Source organism: Sturnus vulgaris, chromosome 6 (assembly GCF_052056855.1).
Source record: "Sturnus vulgaris isolate bStuVul1 chromosome 6, bStuVul1.hap1, whole genome shotgun sequence".
NCBI classification, from domain to species: Eukaryota; Metazoa; Chordata; class Aves; order Passeriformes; family Sturnidae; genus Sturnus; species Sturnus vulgaris.
The window spans coordinates 19,489,197-19,504,954 of NC_142248.1; the positions used below are offsets into that span (position 1 = coordinate 19,489,197).

The window sequence follows — 15,758 nt, forward strand, 5'->3', positions numbered from 1 at the left end:
AGGCAATCCTACAATTAACTACATTATGATTTGACAGTTCTTGTAACATATCCTTTGGTACTCGCTATCCAGCAAGATAAAACTAAATTCTGTACAAATCGCAGCCACATCAGTGTCAAAGAATGAACTTGAAAAGTTATACAAGAATTCTTAGATTTATACTGGAAACATCAGAAGTGAGCAGTCCACTCCTTTTCTTTACAGTCCTAATTACCCCTTATGCAAGCTTATAGTCACTTAGCAACTTGGTGGTAACTGCCTTTGTTTCAAGAATATTGATAACTGGATTATGAAACAACTGATTCAGTAAAAATAACATCTTAAAATAAAGGACACGTCAGTCAAGTTACTCCTATTCTAGGAAATTCTATGTGTACTCTGAGTCAGATTGCTTTGACAGATAAAGCACATAGTCACGAAATAGCTTGACAAAGTTGCATGTGCCTATATTAAATTTTCAGATTTTTCTGAATATCAGTTCCATCCAATTCCTGAGATGGTTTCAATATGCTCAAAATAAACCCCATGCTTTAAAAAACATTTCTACAGTTAGGAAAACAATTTTAATTTCAACCCTCAAATTGATGCATTCTTGTTATGATTTAAATTAAACCGTCTGCTTAGGCAGCACTTTAAAGTTCAAAGAAGTTTCATTTATTCTATTATATTTTCTATATATATGCAAATGTTTTACAAACTGTGTTATTAGCATGTCCCGCTACTGGAGATAAAGTATTTTATGAAAAGTCGCCATATTACTGAATTTTTATCTGTATTCTTTTGCAAAAAATGCTGTGAGAAAACATAACAAACAGAGGAACTAGTTCTAAAGCTAATTTTAAAACATATGAAGGTGTATGCGTTGAAATCAATTTGTGTTCCTCTCACCCATGTTTACTTAGGCCCCAACACATGGATAATGTAATAGACTATTTGTTATATGTGATAGTATTTGTGGAGGACAAAAAAAGCTTAAGAGGCTGTAAATTCTCTTTTCATTGAGATTTAATAGGCAAAAGAGAATGAAGCATGAACAGTAAAGCCAAAAAGTTTTCCTAGAGGGAAGGAGTAATACCCTTGAACAGGTGGAAAGAAAGCAAGGGCACAACTAGCTGTCACAGGAGTTTACAGCAGAATTACAAACATTTAAAAGAATTCAATACAATTGTTTCCAGCGCTCCATCCCTATAAATGTGTTCTAATGAACACTAATTAACAGCCAAAAATATAGCTCTACAAGGCTGCTCTAGTAATCATTATTTCTTCACTGTTCTGTGAGCTTTTTACTTTTTTCAAATAGTTTTAAAATCTAGCCCTGTGGCCAAAAAAAATCCAAACATTTTTTAGAAAAAGCTTCTCTGCCCTTCTGTTATGTGCAGAAGCTTCGTGCACAGAGCTGACAAGCAGCTCCTAGGACTGCTTTAATCAAATATTACACAAATCAATTGAATACCTTTGGCTCTCCTATTAGACAATTAGTAGTAGAGCATGGAGTTCACAAAACCTGCCAGAAGCAGCAAACATCCAACTGAAGAGCAGACAAAGTGTTCAGGGTAAATAAGAAATAGGAATTACGCACTCCAAGTGATTCCCCCTGGAATGAAGCCAAGTGATAGCATATCAAATTTTCACGGATATGGCATAGCGGAAGCCTGAGTTTACAGCTGCAGCTGGATTCTAGAAACAAAAGGAAAAACAAAGAAAAACAAAAATATGGTCCAAAAGAGCAGACGAGGTATTGAAAATTAAGAGCTTGACTGCAAGATGGAAAAGCCAGAAAGTGGAGTCTTTAAAAAGAGCAGGAAGGTAAAAGGGGATGGAATAATCACATGCAGTTAACAATCAGCAACATCACTAGTGTGTGGTAGCAGCAGAAGAAGTTGGCATAAGCAAAGGAGGATTAGTGTTATGTTTTGTTTCACAAAAGGATAGATTCTTGCACAGAGCTGGACAGCTGGAGATCGAGTTAAGCAGAAATAGCGACAAGTGGACAATGGCTAGTTACTAGTGAATATTCACATTCAGGAAGGAAGTGCGCAAAATTAAAACAAGAATTAACTTGAAGTGAAGCAACTATGTTTAGTGACTGAAACTCCTCCAAGAAGCAATAGCCATGGCTATATAATACAATTAATTAATCATAAAGAAAAGAAAAATGAGTATTTTAGAAGCAACAAACAGAAACCTTGCCATAGTAAAACTACCACACATTGAAAGACTAAAAGAAGTCGTCCACAACTGGTTTGTTTTAGAATAGGAACTACTCACAGAAAGAGGGAATTTCAAACATTTTTACCATATTCTAAAGGCATTACAGATATGCAAAAAGGTGAAAGACATCATGAAATCAAGTTGATTGCCTTAAATTATGCAAGTGTTTTTTAAAGAGAGAAAAAAGCAAATGGGAAAGAGAAACACTGCTTGAACAGGTCCACATTAAGCAGACATGAGAGCCATCCTTTAAAGAAGTGACTGAACTGAAACAGTGAGAAACCACAGGTTATGGATTAACACAACAGACAGAGCAGAGCAGTGGATAGTCACAGATATATGTAATTTTTACAAGATCTTCTACACATCATTAAATTTTGAGTCCAAAGCAGTAGTACACCTCTGGTCATTCAAGACTTTGAGACTGTGCTACCTACCTGAATGAATAGTTAAAATTATTCTTGACACCATTTCTACTTGTTTAGGCTGCTGATCTGGATAATTCCAGCAGACTGTTTGAACGACACCAGTGCCTCACTACACACTATTTTTTTTTTTAAATATAATTTAACAAATAAAGGCTAGACCAGATTATTATTTTAAGGCTCCTTTCAACCTGGGCTGTTCTGCCATTCTCTTGATTAGTATAACATCAGGACCGAAAAATTATTAAACAAGGAAACATTTTTATCATATTTAAAAGCTAATTAGAGCCTTTAATAAAAAATTGTTTCCCATCACATGGATCACAAGCACTCACAGCCAATACATACTTTAGTTCTCACAATATTTCAGTACAGACTGAAAGCCCTAACTTACAAAATGGCAACATCATGCTCCAACACATCATTAGAGGCAAGAGAAGTATGTGGTTCAACCAGCTCGTGTAGTTGCACGTGTTGATTCTTTCTGTTCTGCTTTTCCCCTCCTGACCCTTCTCCCTGGCCAAAACAAAAGCTTTTTGACCTAAGCACAAAAATATTTTATTAGGTTACATCAGGTTCTGGCTAGAACACAAACAAACCTCACTTTGGGTTAAAAATGATATGAACACAGATCACAGAACACATCCTGGAGGTGTGAAAAAATGACTGGACATGGTAGCTAGTGCTACAATTTAGCTGACAAGGTGATGACTTGTCCAAGTTGGACTCAATGATCTTGGAGATCTTTCCCAACCTAAATGATAATGTGATTCAATACTTCCAAAGTACAACAGAAAATCCTAAGGCAAACTTGCTTACTTTGTTTTAATCTCTGGGCAGTCAGGGGAAAACAGGAGATGACAGCAAAACATTGTTAAATTTAAATTTAAAAATATTTAGGAGTTCAAATGAATAAAACATGAATGGTTTTATCAGTCTATATATATAGTGGTTTATCAGTTTAGACTCTTCCTAATGCAACTGTAAAAACACTTTTTCCAGTTCCTAACAAATTTCAAATCATCTCCTCAACCCATTTTATGTTCCCTACACTTGAAGATAATTTTTCTTCTTTTGTTTCCCAACTACCTTTCATTAGATTGAACATTGGGTAAAAAAGAACATTCCCTCAAATGGTAAAGCTGAAGGATTGAGTATTTGTATGGCAAAATTACATGTGCTAAACCTAAGAAAACTATTAAAAGAAATCATGATATGCGAGTACAAAAATAAAGCAAACCAGAAATTATTCCAGAACTTTTAAGAGCTCTCTACCTAGAAGTTATTTTCTTTTGAAGCAGATTCAACAAATTTCAGATGCCTAAAATCTCCTCAGATAATATTTTAGACAACTTTAGATATTCCCAGATACTTAAACAGGCAAGTTTTCTTCAGCAATCTGCCATTAAGGCAAGTGAATTTTTTGCCTCACTCAGAAAAAGCATACTTTGTGCAAATGATTTAAATACATGTTGTAAACACTTCTCTTGCTAGAAGTAAGAGAATGTTCTTTTAATAGTTCTGTTTTCTTCTAAGTCATTGATCTAGGCACAGAAAACTGCTCTTGCCATTACTATCATGTTCCACAGAGTGACATGAAGCACAGATTTAAGAAAACTATCACAGCAGGGGCTGATATCATATTATCTACAAAAAGCATTTACTAGTTATTTCATCCAGCGAGATGTTTATGTTGCAGCTTCCCTTCCAGCTGAGCCTGTCCTCTGAAGATGGGTCTAAGCAGACAATATGAAAGGAGAATGAAATGCTTAAAGTAATTTTCCAGTAACTGTTTAGAATTAGGGGCTAAAAATGCCTAAGGAATTTCACTGCCTGACAAGTATGTTCCACAATGTTATAAAGTTCTCTCAGACTCAGCCCCTAAAAATTTCACCCAAATGAAGTTTTCTTTAAAATAGTAACGTTAGAGAATTTGTAAGGTTTTAACTTTGTCATTCCCGGAGGCTACTGAGAGTCACTGTAGGCTGCTGAGCTCTAATGAACAGAAAAGAGCTGACTGGGTGTGCCAGACTTTCTCTATGAAGTTGTTCCAGCTAAACAGTTACTAGAGATTGTTTTAACTTGGACTAATGGGTAGGCTCCTCCCTGATACGAGGCCAACAAAACTTTGCATAGTTTATATTCTCTCAGCCTCCCCACCCTTCATATGTTGTTTTTTCCTTCTTGTTAGGATATGCATAATCAGAGTACAAAAAACAAGTTACTAAAAATCTAAATGTAAGTAGGCTGGAGGAAAAACAATGCCTGTTATAAATGCAGAGCACTTGTTCACAGTAGCACATACACATGTATACATGAGAGCATGAGCTTGTTTTTATTGGAACAGTCTGAAATGCTCAGATATAACAGTGAGGGAAGATCTGACAGACTTAGTTAATTAAGTAATTTCCTCCCTACTGTGTTTTTCAGGTGTGTCTTGCTACTTGATTGGTACATGAACTCTTGTGGCAGCAGTTCACATCAACTGGGGGATAAAGGCAAAACACACTAGAAAACCAAGCATAATTTCTGATCTGTTCTTTTTCAATTTAACTTGCTTTAAAAGGATTATTTACAGATTAAAGTCCCAAACAGAAAATATTTAGACATCAGAACTGCATTATTCATCTTTTTCTTTGTCAAGGCAACAATAAAATCTACCTAATGATAGAGAAGCTTGATGTAGTATTCTAATCAGCCTAGCAGTTCCTTTGTTAAGTACTTCTTATGTGCTGCTCTGCACTGAAAATTATTCGATACTATAGTATTTAAAGGCCAGATGTATGGTGAAAATTTACAGGATTTGACTCATACATCTCTATAAAAGGGTAAGATTTTAATCTGATGTTTATCTACTAAAAGAGCTTGTAATACAGTACACAGTGGTCAGGGAGAAAGAGAACTTTTGGTTTTGTTCACAGGGTGATATTACTTCTAAGAGCAGAACTATACAGCAATTAACAGAAATGCTTTCTGCCATGCAAAGTCAAGGGAACATTCCAGATGTTTTCTGCCCAGTATGATTCAAGTTCAACAATCCATAATGTGAGTCAGGGTATTATACATACACTTCAGCACTACAAAAATGAAGAAAACTGTTCAGAATGAATCCTCGTGCAAAGTAAAACACAGCAGTTTTAACTGTTACGGTACCACAAGAACAGCTTCTGCCAAGGCCACTCATCAGGAGAGACTCACACAGGTCTTATGCACACGGCTGCTGTACTCCAACTTGAAGGGAGAGCTACCATGGAAATTTGTTAAGTAGAGCTTTACTTTACAGCTCTGCATTTTTATCACATACAAGATAGCAACAAACCCTGCCAAAAGCCTCATTTGGATAAAGAATGAACAATTTGCTTCCAAAGACATCATGACATTCAAACATTTTAACCTGGCATTAAACTTGATACAAGCATCTGCCATGTTCTGGGCAGAACACAGCACTGAAACACATCATCACCACTGAAGTAAGGTGCTGCCAGCTCTTGAGGAATACAAACCTACCCAGCATAAGTAATTGCAATAAATGAAAAAAGCTCTACAGAGCCCCCATTCTCTTCTGAATGTGGAGGGGAGTGAGGGGGTGTGCAACATAACTACTTTGTGTAGTAATTTTCACATACTTCCATGAAAAAGACCACAAAGTTCAAGTACTAATCTCATCAAGCTTCCTTTATGAATGGGGCAACAAGGAGCTCCCAGTATATAACATCCAGTCTACAGTTTTACAACCAATTTGCTTTATGCACAAAAACTTGCTGCATCAAAACTGGATTCGTATTTATGACTATTGAATTTATTCCTTTTAATTACTGTAAATTCACATATGACTGAATAAATAGACCTGATGCCTCACATTTCCCATCAAGTTTTCAATGTCTTTGTTTTGCTCACATTTTTTTCCTTCCTTATTTTTCCAAGATATCTCATTTGAGATTCTGAAAATCTTTCCAAGGAGTTTATGTCTAGCTGAGGTGGAAGGAAAAGCAATTTCAAGAGATCAAGTGTGAATAGAATTGAAAGTAACATTAGTAACAGAAATTCTGTGTATTGACACATTGTTCTAAGAAACCGAAAGTGCTCACAGCGTCACAGAATCATTTAGGTTGAAGAACAACTCAGATCATTAAGTCCAACCTTTGTGTGAACATCATCATGTCAGCTATGCCATGGCACTAAATGCCACATCCAGCCATTTCGCTTGAACACCTCCATGGATGGTAACTCCACCATTGCCCTGAGCAGTCCATTCCAGCGTTTAAGAACCCCCTCTGTGAAGATGTTCCTCCTGATGTCCATGCTGAGCCTCCCTGGCATAGCTCGAGGCCGTTTTCTTGCCTTATCACTGGTAGCCTGGGAGAAGAGGTTGACCCTCACCTTGTTACAACTTCCTTTCAGGCAGTTGTAGAGAGCAGTAACATCTTCCCTGAGCATCCTTTTCTCCAGGTTAAACAACCCCAATTCCCTCAGTTGCTTCTCATAGGAATTACCCTCTAGAGCCTTCACCAGCTTCGTTACCCTTCTCTGGACATGCCCCAGCACCCCAATGTTTTCCTTGCAGTGAAAGCCCCAGAACTGAACACAGGACTTGAGGTGCAGCCTCACAGATGCTGAGTACAGAGGGGCAGCCCTGGTCCTGCTGCCACACTATTGCTGATACAGACTAGGATGCCATTGGCCTTCTTGGCCACCTGGGCACACCCTGGAACATGTTCATCCAGCTGTTGACCAGCACTCCTAGATCCTTTTCTACCTGACATCTTCCCAGCTGCTCTGTCTCCAGCCTGTAGTGCTGCCTGGGGTTCTTGTGTTTCAAGGGCAGGACCTGGCACCTGACTTTGTTGAATCTCACACCGTTGGCCTTGGCCCATTGATCCAGCCTGCCCAGATCCATCTGCAGAGCCTTCCTGCCCTCCAGATGATCAACACTCCTGCCCAGCTTGGTGTTGTCTGTAATCTGTCTGAGGATGCACCTGATCCCCTCATCCAGGTGATAAATAAAGATATTAATCAGGACTGGGTGCAATACTGAGCTCTGGGGAATACCACTGATGCACAGTAAACTGTTGGGATTTATCAATCTGCTACAATTCTATCCTGAAGAATTTGGGAAAAAAAAATAAAAAAGGCTCTAAACAGCAGACACATAATTGAAAACCTTCAGCTTGCAATTTAGAAAATATTTCCTGCACGTGAATAATATCAAGCAGGGTATTGGGAAGATTCTCAGGAGCACACAAACATTCCTCCTCCACCTTAAGAAGAGAAAAAAAAAAGTAAACCAAAACACACCAATCTTACACACAACCACACAACACAAACCACACAAACACACAACCAGCCTAAATGCTTTGGAATACATAATTCTGTGGCTTTGCTGTAACAAGATGCCCTCCTACACAAGAATTTTGTGGAAAAGGAGTGGATACATTACATTGGACAGCTCAGAATCAGGAGGGATCAGAACATCAAGACATGTTAAGGACAAAATCAAAAAATGCATCCTACACTCCAAAGCAGTTCATCATTTTTCTTCTTCTATTCCAATAAATACAGAAAGATCAATAATGAAGAAGAGAAGGTTAATTTGGCTTCCACTCAAAATGCACAACTTTTGTTTTTCAAAGACCCTTAACATAAGATTTTAAAATTTCTTTTATAAAATGGAATTTGAAATTTAGTATCATTGTGAGCAATTGATATTTGACCTTATAAAACCACTTATGAGAACCCTGGAGTTAAAATACCAGAAGTACCTAACAAAGTATGTTCTGACAAACAAAGGCAAAGAGTCTTGGTTGAGAACTATATCCAGTATCACTATAATTTATTATAAGTAGATGAAGGCAATTATGTTTTGACAGCTTAATATTAGCACTAGAAGTTACATGCTGTATGTGTATATTTAACACATATTTATTTAGGCACACATAATACAGTACATGAATGTAACCATGCTATGCAACAATTTGAAAAACATCAGTGCTTTCCATTACCCAACTCATGGCCAGCTTAAAGCAGTAAATATAGGTCATTGAGCACATAACAAGAGCAGCTAGACATTATTTACCCTACAGATATCTGAATGATTAAATAATCACCTTAAAGAAGCCATTACCAAGATAAGATAGTGAAGAAAGAAGCTTGTTTGTTTTTTTTCTCTGTTCTTAAAAAAGGAATTTGAATTGTTACAACTAAATACAATACAAAACTTGTACTGGACTTTGTTCAGGCCTTGCTGAACATCCTAGTCTGTGCTCAGATATTCAGCCAGGTGTGGGTCCAGTCTGGGTCCATGAGGCTGGGCAATGCACCACAACTGGCCTGCAGCTGTCTGCAAAAGGCTGTCCAGGTCAGAGCTTGCAGAAGACTGGACCACCATTTGTCTGGTATGCTCTCTGGGCTGACCAAATCTCTTATGCCAGTCATGAACTTTTTTGTATAAATAATCCCAATTTTAGTTCAGCCACTATGCTGAAAACTCAATTGCACTTAACTGGTCCTTGAACTCCCTGTAAAATTATGGCCAGTTTCTGGCAGCCACATCAAGTGACCTTAAAAACAGCAACAGATATAGGTCATTCCTGGGTAGCATTCTATTCCATGAGCAGCCCGTAAGGAAGGAACAACAAATTTGTAATTGGAAAAACAATTTCATGGCATCATGGCCTTACAGCCAAGATCCCAAAGTACAAAAGCTCATGTTGCAAGTGTAACTGAGTGGTGTGGTTAGGTATCAGCTGTAAGCATACAAATGAGGATATCCACAGAACTATTTAACTGCATAAACCAATTCTCTGTCTCTCTGTATACTCAGAAACAGAAGGAAAAAAAAGCCAAGAGCTTTTTGTGGTAAATGCAAAAAGCTTTCTATGTTATGGACTCCCGATCTTTTAAACAAGTTTGTGATATGGTCAATAAGGTTAAACTTTTAAAAAAGGGGGAATGCCCAACGTGCTCGCCCTCTGCAGGTGCACCTATTTTTGTGTATTATTTCTTATGATTTCTTTGCATTTCCTTTTGGCTTTTCTAGCATCATTCTTGATATATTGTACTTCTGCATCAAAGCCGTTCAAAAAGAGCCCTGAACTGACAGTGTTAATTTAATTTGGAGATGGCAAAGAAAGAACACTATTAAAAGTCACAACCACAGGAGGAAAATGCTTCACTCTTGGTTTTAAAGAACTTCAGCTTTACACTCTAATCCCAAGGTTTTCAGCACAAGGACTAGAAACATTGGTGCAACTAAACTGAGTGTTACGACACACAAGAATTCAGGCTCAAAAGGAACCACCTGTTTCATTCAGTTCACCACAACTGCAATACATATCTAATCCTGAAAGGTCAACACAACATCCATACATACAAACTAGAACATTTTCAATTCATTATGACATTGAAAACATTTTTAAATAACAGAAGTTATTTGAAAAATGTAACGGTAGTGTCAAAGGAATAATACACACAGAACTCTGCACAAGCAAGTAGGCCAATGACCTATATTTCTGAAGTGACTGTTTAAGTATTTTATACTTAATTCAGAATGCTAAATAAAGCTAAGAACTATTTTAAACAATTATGTTTCAATTACATAAGACAATGGCAACAAAATTAAAACTTAGCCCTGATCCAATAACTCTCACTAGGTCTGCTAGTGTGGAGGAGGTGATAAATATCCATTTTCAGCTTTGAATTTCTTGTCTTTTCTCTGTGATAAATCCTCTTACACATTACAAAAAATCCCAGCGTTCATTTTCTCTGTTCTGCCTACAGCCACCCCACCTCTGTGTTTCCCATCTGTCTACTCCTTTCTTGTTGTTCTTCAACTAAATAACTCCTTAAAGATCTGTCTTGGCTCTGTTTGCCAGTGTAACTTGGCTAGCTCCAACACCAGGCTAGAAAGCTGCAGGTAACCCAGCTGCTTGGTTTCCACCAGGCTGTCAAGCTGCCTTGCTACAGCTTTCTTAACTTAATCTATCTCCAGTTTCAGATTAGGCTTTATGTATACCTGCATTAATGTTTATTTCTAACCAACTCAGTATTCAGTATCATAAAATTAAAAAAACCTCAGTACATACTTCAAATACCAATATTAAGGAAGAATCTCCCTTACTCTCCCATCTCGCTCTGCTCAATATTTGAGTCTTTTAATGGTTCACTGTCCCATCTCTGAGGCCTAAGGGCATTCTTCCTGCTCAGTATAGCTATCCATGCTTTCAGAAATTGAAATAAACAGCAACTATGATAGAATGCATTTTCAGCACCAAACTTCAGCACTGAAAGGAAAACATTTAACTCTGGTTATAACAATTTGTGTAATTTCTCAGTTACAATTGGAGCAGTAAATAGAAGTCGCAGTAACTGCTATTTCATTTTCTGTACCATATCTTGGATGAAACTACAACTAGACAAGATGCTTTATATTCCCAAATATTTATATCCCTTAAGGATATAAGGAGTCAGTTTCTTTCAACTGAAAAATTCTCTTCTAAAGAGTGACTTATCAAATTCCTTTCAGCAAAGGCCGAACTGAATTAGTCCATGAAAACTATGAGCACAGAGATATTCCAGTCACTTTGTTTACCTAACACATAGCAAACCTGGCAAAAATGGGACGAGAGTCAAAGGCTGATAAAGGCATTTCCAGGGAAGAGGCTGCAACACAGCACTAAAGCATATGCTGCTTCAAAAGTAGAAATCCAGAGCTAGCCACCATTGTGTCTGCTTCACTGTACACATTACACCAAAAAAGGAAGGTAATCAAGTATATTCTGTTGTCCCAAGATATAGTCCATCTTGGACAGTTTGGGGCACAGCTAAATTGCCATGCCCACATTAACTTAGCCTCACTAAACATAAACTTTTTCTGTAACAACTTCTTGCTGCAACTAAACCATTACTGCTTCACAATCACTAGGAATAGGCCAAAATTACAGCTGATCTTCATAACAATTTCTTTAAAACACAGTAGCAGAAACATTTGCTCCCCAATGCTTGGTTTTGTGCCTTGGATGATTCCTGACTAAATAACTAATTGCACTTCACCCTACTGAATTGCATAATCTTTCTGATCAGACTAGAATGTGACATCAAACACAGCCAGGCAGTCCTCTCCCTAGTCACTTTGTTGCCTACTGATATTACCAATCATACTGTACTCTCATAATATTAACTGTAAATGTATATGATAAAACCTGGTCTCAAATCTGTGCAAAACCACGTGAATAGTGAACCACATGTGAGGGTTCTTGCAATGCCAATATTTAACTTTTCAGGTCTGCCACAAAGTAATTTTATTCAGATACTGAATGCTTCTCCTTATCATAAGTGACAAACTCTGCTTAAGTCAGGACATCCACTATTTCTTCCTTACTCATAACATGCTATGGCAGTAAAACAGTAAAGGCATTCAAGGCCATTCACTGTCTTAAAAATCCATGTTGACTTATACATATGAATATGGGATGGGGGACCTGAAGGAGGCCTAAGTTTTACAGAATGGTAATTTGAAAAAAGAAAAAAATCCATCTGTTGAAGAGAGCCTACAGAAAATTGTAAGCACAGAGCACATCTCTGACCTTTAATCATGAACATGTGTATCAAACACTTGTGTATCCCAAAACTTACTGCATGGACCTAGAACATGATTGTTCTTTACAAGAAGACTTAGAAAAAAACTGGACTGACATTTGAAAAATATGACTGCCAAAAGAAGAGTTCAGCTTTGCTTAAAAACATTAGTGATTTGAACATTTAAGAGTTGAGAGGCCTAGACTAATTTCCTCTACACCTTGAGAAGACTGAAGTACACAGTTCTTATATCCAAACAGAGTATCCCAACCATAAGTCTATGGAACAGCCTAGGGGAACCAATTTTTAAATCCTTCCTTGAAGCTCTGTATGTGGGGAGAATGTCTGAGGTCACTTGGCTTGTTCAGCCTAGGAAATGGGAGAATGAGGGAAGAGCTCATTGTAGCCTACAGCTTCCTTGGGAGGGAAAGCAGAGAGTGACACATTGATCTCCTCACTCTCATGAGCACTAAGAGGACCTGAGGAAACAGCATGAAACTCTGTAAGGGAAGGCTTAGGCTGGGTATCAGAACAAGGCTCTTTATTCAGAGGATGTTCAAACCCTTGAACAGGCTCGCCAGGGAACTGGTCACAGCACCAAGCCCAGCAGAGTTCACAAAGCATTTGGGAATGCTTTCAGACACATGGTGCCATTTTTGGCTTTACCAAAATGCAGGGCCAGGAGCTGGCCTCGATGATCCTTGTGGGTCACTTCCAACTCGGGATATTCTATGATCCTATAATGACAAGCAAAATACTCAGCTGTAAATGAAAGGTCTTCTGTTTTGTCTCACTGACTTTAGTATGCATGTGCATTTCCTCTGCAGCTTGTATTTTAACGTAAGTATTTGCACATATGTATCTAAACAACATCTCATCCAGTAACATCCAGTAGATGTATATTTTTTGGGCAGATCTGTGATGTGCTAGAACACACAGTAGTAGAGTCACTGAGTTTCACCTCCTGTGCTTTGAAAGTTTTAACATTATTAAAAAAAAAAAAACCACCACAATTTGAAAGAGCCCATGAAACTCTCTCATTTAGTCCAAAAATAATCGTACTTTTCTGACAGTCACAGAGCGTTTCTTCTGGCCACTAGTTGTACTTCCATCAAGATGCACACACTCAAAGGGAGCAACTGATACTCCTAAAAACCTAAGTGACTAAATCACACTAAAATACCACAGATATTCACACACATTCAGTTGGCAGACATTGAAACATGCATTAAAAATTATGTATCACTTTAATGTCCTGCAAAGTTCATCTTTCTAAGAAATATCTTAATCTGACTAAGGAAAGACTGCTAGCAACTACTCTTATTTGTTCATACTCTGCAGCTGTGCTGTGAGAGAACACCTAGGGGTTTTTAAACAATGAAACCACTGGTTCAATTTATTATAGTATATAAATATAAATAGCCTAGAGCACGTGGTTCCTCAAGACAAAAGGTATATGTGGTATTATTCTCTCATTACATTATGAAGACTGGAATCACCCAGATCCTTATGGCTACAGACAACAGCTAGTCAGTTAATCAAAGACAAACCTAAACAAGTAACTGGATGTCAAAAGTCATTAAACTTACCTGACAGGCAGATGTATGTTAAATATTCGCCCTGACCCCCAGTAGCTAGAAAAGGAATCTTTTTTTTTGTTCTTCTTTTCACTTGCACAGCTCCCAGCATCCTTTCATCATGTGGGGCAAAAATCTCTTTGCTGATTGCAGATTTGGCATTCATTGTAGATCACAGGTATAGCAGGCTGCTGCTCTCTACAAATAAAATCATAAATATAAAACAATATTAGAAACTCTTAAATTATATCATAGTTCACTTAACTTACACGGGCATTAAAAACTCTGACCTTCAAAGAAAGTTTTTAATGCCTCGAAGAATTTAGGAAACAATTTCTTAATGCAGTATTTTCAAAGTATTTAAGTGTCTTCACTGAAGTTGTCCTCCACACTTCTTGTATTTGCTTATACTAGCTTAGCTTATTTTGGGCAGAGGCACTAGCACCTCAGTATGTTGCAAAATCTTCTCAGAGAAACACCCTGTTGAACTTCATGCAGCATAAAAGCTTCATTAATTCCCCCTCTGATAACTGAGGGAAACTCAGATCTGTGTCCCACATTCCCAGGGAAAGCACTGCAAGGGCACAGGGAAGGAGCACCGTGGCACAAGAAGTGACATTGGCAGAAGGCAGAGAAAGCTTCAGACTTGGTGAGGCTGTTCCTGCAGGAGCACTGTTCCTGGTGACAGTGCTTGACTGCACAGCTCTTGCACCTCTTGCAGCTTTAGCACCTCATCTCCTCAGCTCTGGAATTACTGACTGGGCAACTGCACAGCAAACAGTGTCAGAGACACCATCAGGGTCAGTGAAGACAAAACCACAGCTCTACTTTTGTGCTGTGCAATTTTGACCCAGGTCAGTTCCTAAACGTGTTTCGTAATGAAGCAGCACAGCTGGCTTAGGAGAGACATTTATCTCAGGAGAGACATCCACATTCGTCAAGGAAAAATTATTGTAGGGAACAGGGAGGGAGCAGGGAAGCTGCATAGCCATGCACATCCCGAAAACAAACCTCACTGCAGCTTACAGAAGAGCCTAACTAAAGGAGGGAGAACTCAGAGGGGACATTTAGAGGTTCTTTGTGCAAGCTGTAACTCCAATTAGTCCTGCACTGACATCTTGTAATACATACACAGGCCCCCATTCATGGAAACTGCTGAATGACACCTTTAATTGCTCCAATATAATGACACTCCAATGCACATACATTAATTTACACATTTCTGTGTTACTAAGACTTTCAAGCTGACAGATTTTTTTTGACATTCTTAGCTTTCTTAGTATGAGGATGGTTATACTCAGGCCTGAACTACCTGATAATTCTGCCTGTGGGATCATTCGATATTTGATATATAATTTGAAATAAATGTAAATAAATTACAGTCAGATTATGAAACCACGAGAGTAATGGATCCATTATGTTTTGTGTGCACACTACCAGCAAAGTAATTATCTTGACACTTGCAGTCTGAAAGTTTTGTTGTCACTGTTTATGACCTTCCCTTATCTTAAAAAAATGAGAAAACTGAAAAAAAAGTTCATGTGAGACAGCACATCTTAGCCGAAAGTGAATTCACCACCTGCTAATTTTGGGATGCAAACGGAATCCTGTACCAAAAAAATCTGTAACAGTATACCTCAGTTAACCAAAACAGAGGTATTTGAATTCTGACATATCTTAGCATCAGGTCATTTTACATAAACCTTTACAAAAGTGAACTGCATTTAAGAATTGTCTCATCAAAAGAAAAACCCAGACCAATTTCAAAGGAACAAAGAACGTATAGCTTCTGACAAGGTGTGATCTCATAACTCCCGACATCTTAGTTACCTATCCTTTAACAATGAATATATCAACATGAAAACAGAATCAAAAGAATAAACTTACATGGTAGTTACTTAGAAAAGAGTAGTGAAAGAAAATGTGTTGTTTTCACATTCATCACATAGTTCTCTCTTCTGTGTTATAGAAA

The 15,758-nt window shown here is 37.8% G+C and overlaps 1 protein-coding gene across 3 annotated transcripts in view; it reads right to left on the reverse strand.

Annotated features, from left to right (window-relative positions):
- The window catches only part of STXBP6 (syntaxin binding protein 6), a 96,609-nt gene that overhangs the window by 45,637 nt on the left and 35,214 nt on the right, over nt 1-15,758 (reverse strand). For all 3 annotated transcript variants that reach the window (XM_088167215.1, XM_014891453.2, XM_088167214.1), the window contains one exon: nt 13,799-13,984. In XM_088167215.1, the coding sequence (XP_088023341.1) occupies nt 13,799-13,952 (154 nt within the window). In that variant the 5' untranslated portion in view covers nt 13,953-13,984. The remainder of the gene's footprint in view (nt 1-13,798; nt 13,985-15,758) is intronic.